Raw genomic sequence first — 19,185 nt, 5'->3', positions numbered from 1 at the left:
AGTGTGTAAATGCATGGGCATATTTATACCTATATCTATATAAGGGGAAAAGTTCATATTTTACTATTTACCAGCAATGAGGATGGGGCCATACTGACAAAAACAGTGAAATACCAACAAAGTAGGTCCTGAACAAATACAGACACTACGGGACAAGACATGTTTTCACAGATGAAATTCAGAGCAGTCAAGTTTCTTACTAGGCATTAACTTCTGCATAAGCACTTTTTAAACTTTCACTTAAGTGGCATATGCACATATCTTATACACTCACACAGCTGCAATACAGTTTTGTACTATTAACAATCATAACTAACTTTTCCAGAAGTTTAATTTCATCTCAGACATCCCAATTTCAAAATAACTTCAAATGTTTTACACAAACATGTATTTAGCCTGCTAGCATCATTGATGATTTGAAGCCATGAGAATTTAGCCTGAAACTAAAATGCTATCTAGAAATATTTTACAACATTCAATAAAATCCTAGCCAAATAATCTCTATAACAGCCCAGTAAATTTAGATTTAAAAATATGCTGCTTCTGATTTCTGAGATTATCAAACACTCCCAGGAAACAGAGAGGCAACCCAAGTAGTGGAAAAATACAGATTCAAGTTCTAGCTCTGCAGTTTACTATGGCATGCTGACACTTTACTCAACATCTCTGACTTCAGTTCTCTCATCAGCAAAATGGGAGCTGGAATCAAAATGGTATCTTTCCACCTCTAACATCTCCATGGCTCTATGAACAGAAAACAGCTACCCATTTAAGAATATTTTATAAAAATAACTTCCCATCTTTTGGAATATTTTATTTAAAGAAGAAATGAAACAAGTGCATCTATACACAGGGGTCAATGGACTATGCTTGGCGTAACAATGTACTCAAATGATTCGTGGGTTCATTTTTCTCCAATTCTTTCCTGCTCACTTAGGAACACCAAGCTAGTTTTAAAAGAAAACAACAAATACATACAAACTACTTGTCACTTAAGAATTCCACACATACAAAACACCCTTAACAACAGAGTTCACTGTCAGCTGAAAGTCAACCAAAATTACATTAAACAAATTCAAAATAAAAAGATTTTACACTGCATTCTCTTCAGCTTGCTTTTGCTATCTTTTCTACATAAAAAAATAAAGGAAGCGTCCTATTTTTAAAGAAATGAAAAACACGTACAAAGCACGTTCTTAGCAAAGCACACGGCACTGAAAATAAAAACTGAAAGGATACTCAGGTTTTTTAAACAAATCTAACCAGCACACTTTATTTTTCAAAATGTGCTAAGATTGAAAACCAAGATTCTCTTTTCACGGGACAAGATGTATTTAAGATTTACCTCCAAATTATCCTTTCATATTGTTTTCTCAGAAGGAGCTAAAAAGCCTTCCCAATCATCTAAAAAAACTCAAATTCTCAAATTCACAGTAATTCCAAAACACTGAAAATATAAACCAAGAAAACCAAACTGATTTTTTTTGTTGTTGTTGTGAGAAGGCTCCATTTTTAAAATTATATCATGGTAATTTGAAAGGTAACTAAAAATAGATTTGTGGGTTTCATGCAACATTTTAAAAAAAATTCACCTACGTACGTTTTGTTTCTAGGATATTTATACTTATACAAAACCTGCTTTCTTTTCTAGGATATTTGTTATCTTAAATATAACAGTTGTAGGTCAACAGCAGCTCAAGTTTAATGATTTCCCCTATAAAAATTTCTAACAAGAAACGAGTTTATCATTTGTATATTAAGTATGCTTCTTAAAATAAAGGTGCCAAATTCATTTTGCCTCATTCAAGAAAACTGATTATCAGTCTAACACAAAAATATAAAGCATGTAAGCATGTGTAAATAGTACAGATACAGTAATGTAATTTTTAAAGGGACGGCTTTCTTTCAAGAAAGTCACTCCTCCGCTGCTATCCTGTTCATGAACATACATCACTAACGGAAATCACACATTCTTAACTAAATCCTTACTATGAGTGTGAACAGAAAAGATATGCTGGTGTGTATCTTCCAGGTGAAACATTGAGAATTAGAAGCAAGATGATAATTGATTACCCATTGTGAGAAGAAAAGAGGTCCAGGATAAACATCTTAAAATTGGCCAGGACATACTTGAAACAATAATGACAACTGCAAAACTTCTTCTATAAAAGGGCATTTCCACAAGCATCCTGATGTTTTTTAAGAGGGAAGGCATCAATGTATTGTACTGGCAAAACGATAAAATTCAATGCACAGTAGAAATTAAAATAATGGGATGGCCTTTTCCTCTCTCTATCCAAAATGGACACATAATACAACTGTATGGCAAGAACTTAAAGCTAAAGCAGGGGAAGAAAAATGTTTGCTCAAGCCAAATCTGCAATTCCACCTTTTATTATAGTTAAAATCTTTTGGCTACAAAAACCATTCTGTTTCCTCAACATTTTAGAGTTTCTCACTGGACCAAAACAAGCCATCAGAAAACTAACACAAACTCCAAGATTTCCTCACCTACAAGTGAAAATTTACCTTCCTGAGAACAATGCTGAACAGATACGAGGTACTCAAAATACTTTCAAAAACAGCGTATACAAATCAAATACCTCAATTCATATAAAAAGAACAATTTAAAATATGCAACTGATTTCAGAATTTCTTCTTTGTGTACTTTTAATTTAAAAGGCGGAACCATACTATTTTCACCTTGAAAATGCATCCTATGAAATGTACTATTATCAATAAACAAAACACATACTCAACTATGAAAGTACATTAGAATCTCATCTTCATATAGTAATCACAAGTTTATAAAGAAAATCAAAACACTCAAAGCTCCATAAATTACCTGATTAAAATGTTTTATCCACCTTAATTCTAGCAATGATCTCCTTTTACTGTGTTGCCACACCCTAAAACTTTTTTAAGTTAGGAATCTGAAAAGACAATAGAATATGTTTACTAAAGTATTAATAAAATTCTGGACAAAATTCTTTTCTCCCAAAAGTAACAACAATGAAAAAAAAACAAAAACAAAAAAACCTCCTTTTAAAATTTATCTCTTTCCTTCTCATACAACAGGTAAGATCCTTGTTACACTACTTAGATATTTCCTGTTTTTAAAATGACCATTTAGTCACAAATGAAGAAAACTGTATGTCAGAACCAAAAAAGAATTGAACATATACCAGATCTTCAGGAAGAAAAGAGGCATTTGTGCAAGCATGTACACATAACAAAATTAAAAAAACAAGCTTGACAACAATTTTTCTATATGTTTTTATTACAATCATAAATGCTTCCAATTTTAAGGGAAATCCAACCATCAGATAGGTGTGAAGAAAAGTAAACCCTCCAAAATCTTGCCCATTTACTTAACTGCCCCTTCTCCAAAGGTACCTACCACTCAATAGGTGCTTGTATAGCCTTCCAAGCATTTTTATACATCTATATGCAAGCATATCTTTTTGTTTTAAACACAAATAGAAGCATACTGTAAGAACGGTCTTTGGCTTATTTTTAAGTGGAATATGTTGTTTCCTTTTCCTTGTTAGTATATATTAATCTACTTCAATTTTTCATGGCTGCACAGTATTCCATTGAGTACTTCTTAACCAGTTCTCTTCTGATAGAAGTTTAGATTGATTCCAGCTTTTCAGTATTGCAAACCATACTGCAATGAGCATCACTGTACAGAACATCTTTGTGCACTAATGTCAATGTCTCTATAGAATGAATCCCTAGAAATGACACCAAAAAGACTGTTCCCCATCTTCTTGACCAAAAGGGGGATGCGAAATGAAATGAAATAAAGCTTCAGTGGCTGAGAGATTTCAAATGCTGTCAAGAGGTCACTCTGGTGGACATTCTTATGTGCTATATAGTTAACCCTTTTTAGGTTTTAATGTACTGGAATAGCTAGAAGTAAATACCTGAAACTACTAAACTTCAACCCAGTAGCCCTGACACTTGAAGATGATTGTATAATAATGTAGATTACGAGGGGTGACAGTGTGATTGTGAAAACCTTGTGGATCTCACTCCCTTCATCCAGTGTATGAATGGATGAGTAGATAAATGGGGAGAAAAACTAAATGAAAACTATGGTGGGATGGGGGTGGGGGGTGATGTGGGTGTTCTTTTTTATTTTTTCTTCTTATTCTAATTCTTTCTGGTGTAAGGAAAATGTTCAAGAATAGATTGGGGTGATGAATGCACAACCATACGATGGTACTGTGAACAGCTGATTGTACACCATGGATGACTGTATGGTATGTGAATATATCTCAATAAAACTGAATTTAAAAAAAAAAAGACTGTTCCAAGCAGTGTTGTAGGAGGCATCTTCTTTTCTCCCACTTCCTCAACCCAATTCTGGGTATTGAAAATGCATCTCATGTTTACTTGCATCTCTTTACATAAGAGTGAAGATGATTATCTTTTATGTTTATTAACCATTTGCATTTCTTTTTTATGTAAAATGTGTTGCCCATTTTTCTACTGGGTTATGCATCTCTTTTTAACTGATTTGTAGGAGTTCTCTGGAGAGGAAAATCGGCCTTTGGTCAACCATGATGCAAATGTTTGTCCTGTGTTTTAAAGTGTTTTCGGCCCTACAGAAATTTTCAGATTTTGACGCATTCAAATGTCTCTATCTTTTCCTTTATTTTGAGTTTCAGGTCATATTAGGGAAGCTCTCCCCCCACCCCAGGTGTAACTAAATTTTTTATGTGACTTCTAAATCATTATTTAAATGATGTTGATAATACTTACATACAAGCACCTTCAGAAACAACTCCCTTCCAATATTTTTTTTTAAAGGCCAACTACATTTTCTCTAAACTTTCCCATTATCAAATGATGAACAGCTCTGCACCAATTAAATATTGCTTACAACTACTATACCAAAGGCTTAACTCTGTTCCTTTAAATTTCTTCCTAAAATCTAGGAGTTGAAAATAATAATTAGTAAGTAGGCTTAATTTCTGGCAAGTTCCAATTCTCTGTCCCTGAATCCTAAAATAATCTTCAACAGTGCAAAGGTAAAGCACAACAACTGGATTTTCCCTACTGTAGTTATAATTTAGTTATCTTTACGAAAGTCAACTTTAAGTTATAAATGTAAAAAGACTATATAATGTTGTTTAGCAAAGTATTAATAAAATCCTGGGCAAATATATACATACATACATATATATATATATAAATATATACATATACAAACTCGTAATTTTTGTAATACCAGAAAACTGCTTATGGTGCTATCAACTATTAACACAAGTATTCTGTTCTTTTACATTTCAGTTCTGAAACAGAGTTCTACCTCAAATCAAAAAATTAAAAATAAGCCTCTTAAACCACCACTTAAAACTAAATTACATGGTTTAATCTAGCTACCTCGCTCCATCCCCCATCAAAAAAAAAAAAAAAAAAAAAAAATCCTGGTCAATAAGTTTTCTATCTCACACTGCCAGCTGCCAGGCATTTAACAGCCTTCCATTTCTAAGCTGACTGGCACAACAAGTAATACAACTTGGAATTAAGGAAACTGGCAGAACTCAGAGGGGAAAAAAGAATATTTTCCACAATTTGTACAGCACTTGTTTAGCACTAAGTATTTCCGAAGAGGTGGTCAACTCTTCAAACTACATGAAAAGCATCATACCACTTCAGCCACTGCCAACCCCATTCTGTGGCCTCCTTACCCTTTGGGGACTATACACAAAGTTACTATTTTCTTTTACAACTACTCACCCAGGCCTCTTCCACTGATGAAAGCAGGCAAAACCCACGCTGTGTGTCTGTCTCCTAGAGAAGATTGCATCTTTTATTTATCGCCCCTTGGCTTTATTTTCACAGTGAATTCCTGGCTTAAATGCAATCAGCCAAGAAACCCTCCCTATGTGCTCTCCTGTCATTCCTCATCGCTTGCAAGCAGAGTCAAGCACAAGGGAGGGGAAAAAAAAAAAAAAAAAACACTCAACACTGCCAGCCAAGCCATAAAAATTCGCAGACTCTAGTTCGCTATACTGGGAAACCATAATGTGCTTCAAGACGTTTCAAACCGGCAGGAAATAAGAGAAAAAAAAAAAAAAAAGGTTAACTTGAAGGAATACTAATTAGATTAAGAAAAAAAAGGATAGATAGCCCCAAAAGCTGAGCCCCCTCCAGACACAAGGAAAGGGTTCTGAGCAAAGAAAAGACAACACTGAGTGCTGCCTTTGGAAAATAAACGACCATGCAGAAAATCACGTTTGCAGATTGCATTAAAATTCAAATTAACCAGACAGGATTAAAACAAATCTTAATTCTCTCTTGGGGCCCCTATCCAAACCCCCACCCCACTCCCAATGAAAAGAAGAATAAAAGAACTAAGGAAAGATGGAAAAGATCAAGTTAAAAATTAAAGAAAAAGAGATGCCTCGAAATCCATTCCCATTCATTTGGCCCACCAAAATTCAAAGTAGGCAGTAATATGGGAGGGGATTAGAATACATGCTGTAAATAATCAGGAAAAAAATACCGGGATAGGGGAGTTTCACTATAGCATTGTTCTTTTCAGTTCGGCTCAAACATCCCCATCACTATTGGCTGAAAAAGATATCAGGACAGAAGAAACATTTAGGGGGAGGGGGAACAGGGAAAGCTTTTAAACTCGATTTTTGAGAAAACTCTCATGGTCTGTTAGAGAAAGAAGTGCTGTGCAAGCTTTAAATCACAAGTCCTTCTCTCGCTTTTGTCAAATATCTTCTACTTTACAAGCCCTGAAAAGAAATAAAAAGACTCTTTTGTTTGGCATCTCCTTTTCGGAGGGTGACAGAAAACCGAAAGGGGTACAAATAAACCTGAAAGAAGAACAAAGTGCTGGGTCGTGCCCGGCTGCCCGGCGGCCGCGCCTGAAGGAACGCAGGGGAAGCGGCGAAGCCCCTCCGCCTCGCGCTCCTACAGCCGCTGGCTGCGAGCGGAAAACCCTTAACTGCTGGAAGCCGCTCGCACCGAGGAAGATGAACTGACCACCTCCGGCAAACAAAACGGTGGCGGCAGGAGCCAGCCGAGGCACCGCCGGGGCCCTCCGAGGGGGCGTCTGTAGCCAGCCAGACAAGCCAAGGGAAGGGCGAGAGGCTCCGTCGCAAGCTCGCGCCCTTCAATTCGGGAGAGGGACCCCTCAGGAGTGGGGGTCCACCCCGCCACCGCCTCCCTCCTGCGCTGCTCTAGAGACAGGCGCAGGGAACGAGGGAAAAAGACATTTAAATCCGGAGACGGCCATCGCAGCCCGCCTGGGCCAGACGCCGCGGCGACCCCGGAGCGCCGAGGCCGGCTCGCCCGTCGAGGCCGAGAGGGGCGACTGCCGAGTGGCATCAACATGCACTCCCCTCCCCTCAAAGCGTAGGGGTGTGGGGGGATGGAGAAAAAAGAAAGAGACAGAGAAAACGAGCGATAGACAGGGGAGAGCGCGCGCGCGGAGCGCGGCCCGTCCGCTCGTTCGGCCCGGCCGGCATTGTCTGTGCGGCCCGCGCCCCCTCCCCCGCCCCGCACCGCCGCGCCACACACACCCTCCGCCCGAGCCCCGCCGTCCGCCCGCCTTTGTCCAAAACCACCCCCCAAAAAGGAAACCAACCCTCCAGGATGTACTCCTCAAGAGAAGAGAGAGAGAGAAAGAGAGCGAGCCGGGGGCACCCGACACCCACCCCGCCGACCCAGCGGTGGGGCGCGTCCTGCTGATTCATTTCCCACTCGCGCTGGCCCGTCCGGGGAGACAGGGGTCAGGGAGGGGAGGGGAGGAAACGGGCGCTGGGCTCGGGAAGACCGTCCCGGTCGGTGAGGGGACCCGGCGGGAAGGGGCCCAGCGCGTCGGGCTGGGGGGGGAACCGGAGGAAAGAGGGCGGGCGGTCCCCCGGAGGGACTGACTGACGGATGGACGGCCCCACGGCTGCCCCGTGACTCACCGACTTGCAGGACGTTGTCGACGCAGCCACTCTCCAGCAGCGCGATGCCCCGGCGGAAGGGCAGCCGCGTCTCGTCGCCGCCGTCCGCTCCCCCAGCGGCCCCCACCGACGGAGCCCCGGCCCCTGCGGCGGCGGCAGCAGCGGCGGCGGCGGCGGCGGCGGCTGAAGTGACGGCTGGCGAAGAAGAGGAGCCGCCGCCGCCGCCGCCCGCACCACCCGCGCCGCCGCCCGCGCCGCCGGGGCCGCCGCTGTCGTCTCCGGGGCCGCCCGCGGCGCCGCCGCCAGTATTGAAGGACGAGTACATGCAGATCTCCCGCTCGCTGCGGGGGAAAGACCAGTAGACGATGCGGCGCTGCACCGGCTCCGGGATACGCTCAAAGCGCTCCTCCACGCGCTGAAACGGCCACTTCTCCGCCACCCTGCGCGCTGCGATGTCCAGTAGCGACTCGGGGCTCTGGGTCTTGCCCGGCGGCAACAGCCCCAGCGCCGCGCCGACCCCGCACGCCGCCGCCGCCGCCGCGCCGCCCGCCCGCGGGCCGGGCCGACAAGCAGAACTGTAGCCACCGCCCGCGCCGCCGCCGCCGCTGCTGCCCCCGCCGCCTGCGCCGCCGCTGCCGCCCGGCCGGCAGCACAGCCGTTTTGCGGGAGGAGGCTGCTGTCCGCGCTCCGCCATGACCGCGCCGCTTCTAACCCGACAGCGGAAGTGCCGGGACCCTATAAACGGCACAAGGAAGCGCGACACGCACACGCCGCCGCGACGCCACGCTACCATCTAGGGCCCGCCGCTCCTTGTACGGGCACAAGGGGTAGGGCCTCCACTGTGACGTCAAGGCTAAGGCGGGACTCCGATTGGGGGATCTAGGACCGGGGGTGGGGTCTATGCAAATCGCTGAGCTGAAACATAAATAGAGCCCTCCGCGGACACGGGGGTGGAGGGGGTGGCGGGGGTGGCAGGGTTGGGTGCCCGGAGGGTTGTGAGAATGTCAGGCTGCTGTGACGCGGGGGAGGCGGGGCTCGGGCGGGGTTCCCGCGGGAGGGGATGGATCGCCAGGTCCGGCCTAAGGTGGGTGGGTCTCTGCGCCCCCTGCCTACTCAACTTCCCTCTCCAATTCCCTGCCTCCTTTTGATGTCCGAAAAGTGAGGACGCGCCTTGTGGGTCGCAGCGAACGAAGGAAGAGGAAAGTGGGATATGGGGGTGTTGAGTAAGGGGAGGGATCCAGGCTAAGTGGGGGCGGGGCCCGCGAGCTAATGCCCCACCCCCCACCCCCGTTAGAGCTTGCCCGCCGGGGAACAAGCCTCTGGGCGGAGGAGACGCTTTCAAAACAAAGAAATGCGGCGTGGAGCAGGAGGGACTAGGTTAGTGAGAAAGGCGGAGGAGGCGCGGCCGAGGCCAACCAGCCGCTAGCTTCCCCCGCTGCCAGCCCAGGAGCACTGCCCCCACCGCCAGCCGGGGCTGCGGCGCCGAGAAAGGGGGAGGAGGGCTGCGCTCGGCGACTGTTTTCCACTTCACTTTTGCAGACCCGGGAGGAGGAGAGCGCCCGCTGCGCTGCCGCTGCAGCGCACCCCGCCCCGAGCCCCGTATCCTCGGTTCTGGAGGCCGGACCCGAGGCCGAGAGAGCCAAGTGTCCAGAAACGCGCAGAGCGCAAAAAACCTGCCTGGCAGTCCGCGCGACTCGCATCGGAAGCCGGCCGCGTCCGCCCCTCCCTCGCGCTCCCTCAGCCCCCTCGGGCCAGGAGGCCGCCCAGCTCGCGCGGATCCGGAGAACTTGAGACGCTTCTCTTTGCCCCCGCGGCGGCTCTGTCGAGATACCCCCCTGAGCCTGGGCTTCTCACGCTTGAGGTGGGTATCATACCCGGGCAGTGTCTTCACCAAACACACCTTTGTGAGTACACACGCCACGGGGGCGCGCGCACACACGCCCACGGACTCGCGCGCACGCAGCCCAGCAGGCAGCAGACGGCGCGACCCGGGCCACTCAGCCGCGCCAGGCGGCAGACGGCAGCTGTGAGAGCGCTGGGTGCGAACTTAGGTCTGCGGTGCGGTTCTGACCTGGGCGCCGGATTGCTGGGAGCCGAGGCACTCTGGTCGCGCGCCGCAGTCTCTCCCACCCTGGTGGTGCCCGAACGGCCGGTCCTCCAGGGAAAGGGAGCGCGGGGTGCGGGCGACTGAAAGCGAGCGAAGAGCGCAGCTCCCTGGTTCAAGGGCGCAGCGAAGGCGAGGGAGCGAGTCCGGGTCTGAACCGGGAAAACTGCAGACATTGTTCTTCGTCCTCCACAGAGCGCGGGCAAATCTGTGTCCGAGCCTCAAGCATAATTATCACGTTAGAGACAGCTTGACTCTTCCCCACCTTCTGTTTTTACTTACCGTAAACAGCGTCACTGATACTATCGCTATTGTTGAACATAAAACTTATCTCCTTTGACACTTTCGCGTCTTTTAAGGTTGTTGGCTGATAACCCAGCACTGCATTCAGTGCCGTAACATTTGTAGCTTTAAAGGGATAGAGAGCTTCGAGGTTTTAAAAGAACTGCTCACTCACGGTCGAGACCCAGAAGAACTCAAGCATCAGGTCCTGACTCTTCTCCTCGCCGGAGACGGGACGCTGGCAGACTTTCCATAGCTGCCTTACTTGTCACGAAAATTTGGTGACATTATATTTTTGTATATCCATCTGTTATTTCTCTGAGTGCTTCCTCAATGCCTGGGGAAAGGCCTGGGCAGAAAACTAGAAGATCTTTATGTGCAAACGGGAGGGGGAAGGCCCTTTCCTCCAGTTGCTCCCTTTCTGGACGCCTTAAAATTAAAAACAGGTGATAGCAAACATTGGGACTGGCGGTTTAATGTGCTGAGCCCTCGAGCATGGGACTTGCCCTTATGAAGCTCATTACCACAAAGGAGAGTCTAAACTTGCATATTATTGTGCCTAAGAGTCTCTCCCTGACTCTTTGTTGCTCAGATATGGCCCTCTCTCTCTCTAACTGAGCCATCTCAACAGGTGAACTCGCTGCCCTCCCCCCTACGTGGGACCCAGCTCCCAGGGGTGTAAATCTACCTGGCAATGCAGAATATGACTCCCGGGGATGAATGTGGACCCGGCATCGTGGGACTGAGAGTATCTTCTTGACCAAAAGGGGGATGCAAAATGAGACGAAATAGTTTCAGTGGCTGAGAGATTTCAAATGCAGTCCAGAAGTCACTCTGGTGGACATTCTTATGCATTATATAGATAACACCTCTTAGGTTTTAATGTATTGAAATAGCTAGAAGTAAATACCTGAAACTACCAAACTCCAACCCAGCAGTCTGGACTCCTGAAGACAATTATATAATAATGTAGATTACAAGGGGTGACAGTGTGATTGTGAAGATCTTGTGGATCACACCCCCTTTATCTAGTGTATGGATGAGTGGAGGAATGGGCATAAAAACTAAAGGACAAATGGAGTGGGATGGGGGGATGATTTGGGTGTTCTTTTTTCACTTTTATTTTGTATTCTTGTTCTGGTTCTTTTTGATGTCAGGAAAATGTTCAGAGATAGATTGTGGTGATGAACACATAGCTATGTTATCATACTGTGGACAGTGGATTGTATAACATGGATGATTGTATGGTGTGTGAATGTATTTCAATAAAACTGAATTTAATAAAAAAAAAAAAAAAAAACAGGTGACAGGAGAAGAAAACAAGTTGAAAAGTAAAATGCAATTTGGGTTCTAGTCTGTCCTCAAAAACAGCCATGATGGGACTTAGGCATGTATAATACTGAGTAGATTACCAAGCGTTTTCATACATATACACACAGAATTACTGAGCTGGAAAATTAAAGATAACAAAACTGGTGCCCCAGACAGGGAAAGTGACTCATTTAGGGTCACATGGGATGTTAGTGGAAGAGATTAATTCATAGTGAACAGGAAACTAGACACCTTCATAGGCGCCTAGCATTTAGAGACCTCGATTTTGTAATGAACTGAAGAGACTAGATTTAAGGCATCATCCTAGATTGGTGGGATCTAACAACTCTTCAAAGAGGGAATCCAGAGCCATCTGCTCAGCCCAACTCTGCTTGCCCTCCCTGCAGTCTCTGGCATTGGGACAACTCTCTCTTGAACTGCCCTCTCCCTTGGATTTTCCTGACACTTTCCTGTCCCTCCAGCGTTTCCAACTCATCTTTCTCTGCCTCCTTTTGGTGTTTCTCTTTCTCCAAGCTGTTTATTGTACACCCTGCCCTACAGCCTATCATGGTACTCCTCTCTTCTTGGTGACTCAACCCTTAAGGGAGCTTCCACTATTCACTCATGACTGTCTCTCAACGTACTGGTCTCCACCCCATTTATTTCTTCATGGTGTCCAGCTCAGTTTTATACCACTACTAGAATGCCCGTCGCAACCTCACACCCAAACCCAAAATATCACCTTTTCCCAGAATCCAAGTTCTCTTCCTTCCCTTAAATTTCTGTTATTGTTGCCACCTGTTCCTAGGTCCCCAAGTTTTATTCCTCTTTGTTTTTGCCTCTTGCCTGCTGTCTTGTGTATCCCAGACCCTCTGACTGCTCACAGTCAATTATTCCTCTTCTCTCTGCAAGATTCTCCTCACTGGTGTGTCTATATAGCCTTTCCTCCTCCAAACCAATCTCCACCCAGTAGCTGTGCTTCCTGAAGTCTTGATGTCACCCTCCCACTCATCCTTTTTTAAATGGCTTCATGTTGCCTACTGGTAAAAAAAAGTGCAAACTCAGATACGATCTTGACTAAACCCACCTTTCCAGCCCTGTCTCTCACTAAAAACCCTGTGTCATGTCCCAGCAGGATTTCTCCCAGTTCCCCCTACTCCACACATTTGCTCAAAATGTTCCTGCTATCTGAAATGTCGCTTTTCCTTTACAACTTGACAAATTCCTACCCTTCCATCAAGGACTTGGTCAGATGCCACTTCCTCTGAGAAAACCTACCCGGATGTGTGATCTCTGTCTCCTTGAGCCCCTTTAGTACCTTGGATCTTTCTTGTGACATTCTACCTAGCATGACAGTTATGTTTACACTTGCCTCAGTAGTCATTCATCTACTCACTCTTCCCTGATTATAAATTCTCTAAAGGCTGGAGTTATGCCTTAGAAATGGTTCTGTAGTCCCCAAGTGCCCACCGCTGCACTGTAAAACTTCTGCCTCTTCAGAGACTAAATACATCCATGAGCCAAGAAGAAATGTGACAGTATGTCATCTTTGGCTGGCCTTATCCTAGCTCTCATGTTTTGGGTATTTATAATGGGTGTGTGTGTGTGTATGTATGTGTGTCCGTAGAAATCATTACTAAATTACTTATAATTGCCCATTTACAGCAGGCCCCTACCCCAGGGAACAAAGCAGAGCTAGAACCCTCTGGTTACGCCTCATTAGGACATCAAAATGCAGAAATTCTGCAGCTTCCCATATGCAGTGACTCATATCACATCACACCGCATCACACTGAGTGAGAGCTAGGCTCTCAGGTGGACTTCAGAATAAAGTACTCCCAGAAGCTAAACTGATGACCTCAAGGAACAGTGACAGCACCATACCCAGCACCTGTTCCATTGAAGTCAGATAGATGGACGGATGGAAGGAATTTATTTCAGAAGGGCTATAGAGCCCTAGCCAGGGATCTGCCTTGGTTCCTCCACCTTCCTTTAATTTAAAAATGAAAAATTTGAATAACATCAGTTAAATTCAACAGAGCTTTATCAAATTCCTGGAGCAGTGGCTTTCAAAGAGACCCTCAGAGTGTCCCAGAACATAATGGACACAATTTGGGAGCCTGGAACCAGAAACTGGCATACGTAGCAAGCCCCACACCTGAGTCTTCTTTACACCAAAGTTTAAAAACTACCCTTTGGAGGCAAAAACTTCACACAGTTCAGTGCTTTGAAGAAGGCCATGCAGAAAGACAAAATAACATTGCCTCATCATTATTGCTAGTCATCTCAGTTAACAGACTAAATTGCCGTTAGTAGCAAGATTCAAGGTAGGAGAACTAGAGTAGATCTAAGGAACCTCAAGTCATTTGAAGATGAACACAGAGTTATGCTCATTTCCATGGAATATAACTAAATTGTTTAGAGGGGGAAAAGAGGCCTAAAACAGCATAGTTGGCATATAAACCAGGCATTATTCTCCCCTTCAGTGGTATGACAGAGGAATTCCACTCTATGTAGCTAGAAAAGGTAGAGAATGAGGTATTTAAGATGGAACTTCATCAGAGAAAAATGACAGGGAAAAGTGCCAAAAGAATCTTCCTATTAAATTATTTCCACCAAATCAATAGATTCTTGGGCAAAAGAGGAGGTGTGTAGGGAATGATCACGCACAATTGATCAATTTAAAACAATTGTTCCATCCTTGAAGAAGGCAAAATTTGGTCCATTTCAACTTTGTTAAATTCCTGAGAATCAAGCCACTAATATCTTATTATTAATATTTTAAAGAGTGGGTACAAACCCAATGCTGGGTCCTTTATAAACAGTAACTGATTTGGTTCCCACCCCCTCTGCATAAGAAATAAACAAAGAAACTGAGGCTAAGGAATTTTGCCACAGGTTTTTTGGCTTCTGACTAGCCAAGCAAAGATTCAAATTAATCTGACACTAAAGTTAGAACTTTTCCATTACCCAGTATTTCCCAAACTTGCCAAATCATAAGAATTGCCCTGAGCACTTGTTAAAAATATAGATTTCTCTTACCTCTCCCCTGGCGAGTCTGATTCAGCGGGCCTGGGGTGGGGCTTTGAATCTGTCTTTTTAAACTTTGCCCTGGGTAATTTGTCCTAATATGCAAAATTGGGAAAATCATATTCTGTAACACATTATTATTAGTACTAATCCTTATGACCTTTTCATTTCTAAAGACCTACCCTTCTAGAATTTGCTGCAATTCTAAGAAAGCATTTTGATCCACTGATAAACCAACCAATCTTTTCCATCCTACTTCTAAGAATAATATACTCTGTTAAAATGGACACATTTAAAGTTCCAATCTGAATTTTAAAAAATAAATCATTGCCTCTCAACATGCACCAAAAAACTGAAGTTGATAGTTTGCTTAAAAATAAATTTGCTTCAAAAGTTGTAATTTGAACAGTAATTCCTCCTTCAACAGGTAAAATGTATTTGCTTTCTCTAAATATTAATCTACTCTTATTAATTTTTAACCAAATATTTTAGTGTAAAGATAGTCTTTGTGTACAATTTCTGTATTGTGAAAACTGAGCAGACTTTTGTCATTCTACTTTTTCTGTGGTGAAGCTCTCATCAAATGAAAACTGTCTCAGAACCAGAAAATTTAGCTGTCCTCAAAACAGGTTTAGGACCTAGTTATAACCAAAAGAAATAGGAAACACTGCATTTAATTATAACCTCTAGTCTTCCCCATTTTAATAACCTATATTTTTACAAAGTATTTTGTTAAGGTTGTCATAAGATGGGCAGAATACTTTTTAATTGGATAATGTGAACATATTTACTACAATTTTTATTTACCTATGTCAACTGGGAAAAAAAACTCCCATTTTTAAATGCTGAAAAGCAGCACGACAGAAGAATCATAATTTAGAAAATGAATTATTTCTCAAAACTATATCAATCTACCAGTTCCTCTTATAAAGATGTCTCTGATATGAGACAGTACAAAAAAAAAAAACACACACATTTAAGATATTATATACTGCAATAGAAACATATTTTCTAGGTAGATAAAAGATACTCTGACATATATGAAGGATATATTTGCAGAAAATAATGTCATCCTAAAAATCATTTCATAAGCAGATAGCGTGAGCATTTTTCAAAGTGAACAAACAGTATCTCGTTCCCATCTGGAGGAGGTAAAGACATAAAATTCAGACAACTGGGTAACTTTAGGGGGCACCTCATGGCTAGATAAAGATTATTTGCATTTAAGAAACAAGCATGAAAATTAAAGTTTAAAATGTGGAAGCAAACTTCAAGATGGATTTATTTAGGGCAGTTTTCACTGCAGTATTTTTTAATGTTCAAGAACTCACTCCCCATTAAGAACAGCTTCAAGACCATTCAGATATGAAAAGTGGCCCTAGCAATGGCTTTGCTCAAACCCAGAATCAGATAACTTGTGAAAATGAAGCAGTTTCAGCAAAAGCTCGTTTGTTTGACATTTTTCCAACCTGAAATCTATATTAACTAACACCTCCACAGAACCACATTAAACCATGGTTGTAAGAGCCATGCTGCAGAGAAAAGTTTTCCAAATCTCTGAGAATCTACCTTTTATGTACCAAAATTCTTTTTAAAAGTTTAATCATATAGGCTAGAAATCTTTCTAAAATAGGGCATACTTTCTTGCCTTCTTAAGCACATATAAGAGCTTATTATAAACACAGTGATGCCCTCAAGATCTATTAAGACCAACAAGGCTGATTGTCCATAACCTAAAGCCTCAGATGGCTTTTAATTCTCTTTATTTTCTTTCTTCTTTTTTTCTTTCTTTCTTTTTTGTCTCTTTGGTTGGTTTTTATTCCTTTTTTTTCTATTTTTTTCTTCTATACAGTTATGTTGTGTCACTGTTACATTATTGTCATATGGCCATCCATAATATTCCTTCTCTCTTTCCGTAGAACCCAGAGAACCCATTTGTTAGAATTGGGTGTAAAATAAATAAAATAACTTCTTAATGAGGATTTCATAGGATTCTCCTCCAGTTAAAATATCCATGGTCATTGTCACATCTATTTTGGCTTCTTGCAGACTTTCTGGGTCTTGACTAGGTCCCAGGAAAAAGGTGAGGTTAATTAGATGACTGAACTCTGGCCTGTGAGGGGTTAATATATGATGATAACTGAAATCCATTATGATCACTCTTGAGGTACTTTCTGAATCATTGTATGTAAAATACTGCATATTGGCTATAATTTCGTGTTATTTCATGAAATTATAATTCTTTTAACATTGGTGATTCACATCTGGAATCCGTGACAATATCCTGCTAGATTGAAGATGAACCAGAAGCTGCCATCCTGGATCACACACGAGAAAGGTCTGCTGTCCATTCCTACTATAGCTGGAGCTCACCAGGGAGTGAGGAAGGCTAGAGAGCAAAACCCTTAACACACCTGCCCTTCAGGTTGCTGGACAAATGACCTGGCTCCTCCCCACTTGCCCTACCCTCCTAGTCCCAGGCTCATTCCCTCCACTCCCTCGGGCTCTGCCGACACAGGCTGCTCAGGCCTGATTTCAGTTCCTTGAATACTTAAGGCTCACTTCCTCCAGAAGGCCTTGACCCAAGAGTTCCTACTGCCTGGAATACTCGCCCTCCCCGGGTGCTGCAACCCCTGCCTGGTTCACTGTCTTCAGCTCAATCACACTTCCTTAGGAAAGCCTGGCCGTCCTGGCGAGGTCAACTCTGCCTATTACACACTCTAGTAGTCACTTGTACTTCTCTTCGGAGCGCTTCTCAGAGTTGTAAATTTTTATTTAATTGCATATAGAACAGATTACCTGGAAAATCGTAGGTGTTCAATAAATATTTGTTTACTCCATGGAAGGGAGAGCGGGCTGGCACTTGAGCCAGACTGGCCCCCATATTTTGGTTAACATCAAGGTGTTCCAGGAGAGCAATTTCTAACAGCTTATACTCACTGCTGCCAAGGCCCGTGGGTCTTCCTTTTCAAGAAAGAATAAAATCTGTGCAATGAACACTTAGCAGTGTGGTGTGAAGCTATTACTGCTACATTCTGGAAATCATTGCATTATTCCAAGCAAAGAAATAAGAAGAAAATCTTCCCAAACAAATGTCAGAAACTTTACCACACTGTCATACATGCTAACTGTGACATTTGTCTTTGTTAATTTTTTTTTCTGGCTTTCATCTCAAGTGTCTCTCAAGTTTTGGCAATTTCAAGTCTTCTAGTTACCATGGAAATAGGAAACAATGATCTCTTAGTGACTGAGAGAGGGGTAATATGCAGTCTATTGGGGTTCTAGAGTTTTCCTCCTTTAAGAGTGTTTTTGAATTGAAAGAATGTTGATTTGGGAGCAGTGCTTCTGTGTCATCAACATATATTTATTTTGTGCCTACAGTGGGCCAGGCATTGTTCTCTGCCAAGAGTACTCCACTTCAAACTGTTACATTAAAGGTAAATTTATGTCCTGTTCCAGATGTGAGCTCTGGTTTATCCTTACATGAAGTTCAAATTGTTGAGCATGAACTATTAGCGCTGAGAGCTTTACCCTCTAGGCACCCTCACAACACTCTGGAAATTTTAGAGAGCTCTTCCTGACCCATTAGAAACTTGATACACTATATACATTTTCAATTTTATTTTTCCTTTCTCTATTTCACAGGTAAATAAAAATATCATAAATTCCAGGGCATGAAATAGACATTTTGATATTGCTTCTTTTTTGTTGTTGTTCCATAGTCTTAACAGTACATAGATGTTCAAATACACAGAAAACTTGAACTGTGGATAGATCAGGTTTAACTGAAGATTTTGAAAACTCTGGCAAAGGAAGAAAAATCATTTACTTGTCCTCTTAACAGGCATATGTCCACAATTTCACATCTTCTCAGAATGGCTCCATTTCTTTCAGACTTTAAACTTAGAAGCAATTAATGTGTACATGGCTTTATAAGACTTGGTTTTTAGCATTTTATATAATATACCATTTTCTAATTTTCCACATCTCATGTCACCACCAGAAAGTTTCCAAGTTCGCTGAGCACAGATATGTAAGATTCTAAAACCAACTCGTAGTTTGTTTCTGCGTGGACGTTCAGCCCACTGGCCTCGCCCTCTCTGTCTAAGGATTTGCCCTCCTCTTAAGCTTCCATCTGACCCACTTGCTCTCCACTGCAAACCATCCCCAAACCCAGCACCTGATTAAATTCTTTTTCTTACCAGTGATGCTGGCCTTCGGAAACACAGAGGAGGCCCAGTCTCCAGACTAAAGATATCTACCTCCAATTTTACAATTCAAACATTAGAGATTTATTTCTTTTGGGTCTTCTTGAGCCTCCTTTGAAAAATACCAGTAGCCCCTGAGGGGGCCGAGACTTGAGTTCATTACCAGTTCATACTTCCAAGGGTTTAGTTAAGAACTGATATAGTGCCAAACCCCTGTGGAAAATTAAACAGGTCCTGGAGGGTGGTGCTACTCGGGAGAGGGGCACCAAAGGGGTATGGGGAAGGTGTTGCTGAATAAACCTCACTAATTTTACAATGTTAACTGGGG

At 43.2% G+C, this 19,185-nt stretch overlaps 2 protein-coding genes across 2 annotated transcripts in view; one reads left to right on the top strand and one right to left on the bottom strand.

The window, feature by feature from the left end:
- Positions 1-8,618, bottom strand: part of ZSWIM6 (zinc finger SWIM-type containing 6) — a 236,046-nt gene extending 227,428 nt beyond the window's left edge. The window contains exon 1 of the mRNA XM_037798901.1: positions 7,944-8,618. Within this exon, the coding sequence (XP_037654829.1) occupies positions 7,944-8,616 (673 nt within the window). The 5' untranslated portion in view covers positions 8,617-8,618. The remainder of the gene's footprint in view (positions 1-7,943) is intronic.
- A 305-nt stretch (positions 8,619-8,923) lies between these two features.
- On the top strand, positions 8,924-10,860 carry LOC119506076. Its single transcript, XM_037798960.1, has 3 exons — positions 8,924-9,006; positions 9,151-9,299; positions 9,462-10,860. Exons 1-3 carry the CDS (start codon positions 8,924-8,926, stop codon positions 9,950-9,952), a joined length of 723 nt encoding a protein of 240 aa, XP_037654888.1. The 3' UTR covers positions 9,953-10,860.
- The last annotated feature ends 8,325 nt before the right edge of the window (positions 10,861-19,185 follow it).

Source organism: Choloepus didactylus, chromosome 11 (genome assembly GCF_015220235.1).
Source record: "Choloepus didactylus isolate mChoDid1 chromosome 11, mChoDid1.pri, whole genome shotgun sequence".
Taxonomy (NCBI): Eukaryota; Metazoa; Chordata; class Mammalia; order Pilosa; family Megalonychidae; genus Choloepus; species Choloepus didactylus.
Note: the sequence above shows the minus strand (reverse complement) of the source record. Positions and strands in the feature narration are given on the sequence as shown.

Coding starts and splice junctions, on each gene's coding strand:
- LOC119506076 (XM_037798960.1), top strand. CDS start 8,924: ATGTCAGGCTGCTGTGACGCGGGGGAGGCGGGGCTCGGGCGGGGTTCC. Junction 9,007..9,150: donor ATCGCCAGGTCCGGCCTAAG/GTGGGTGGGTCT, acceptor GTGTTGAGTAAG/GGGAGGGATCCAGGCTAAGT. Junction 9,300..9,461: donor CGTGGAGCAGGAGGGACTAG/GTTAGTGAGAAA, acceptor TCACTTTTGCAG/ACCCGGGAGGAGGAGAGCGC.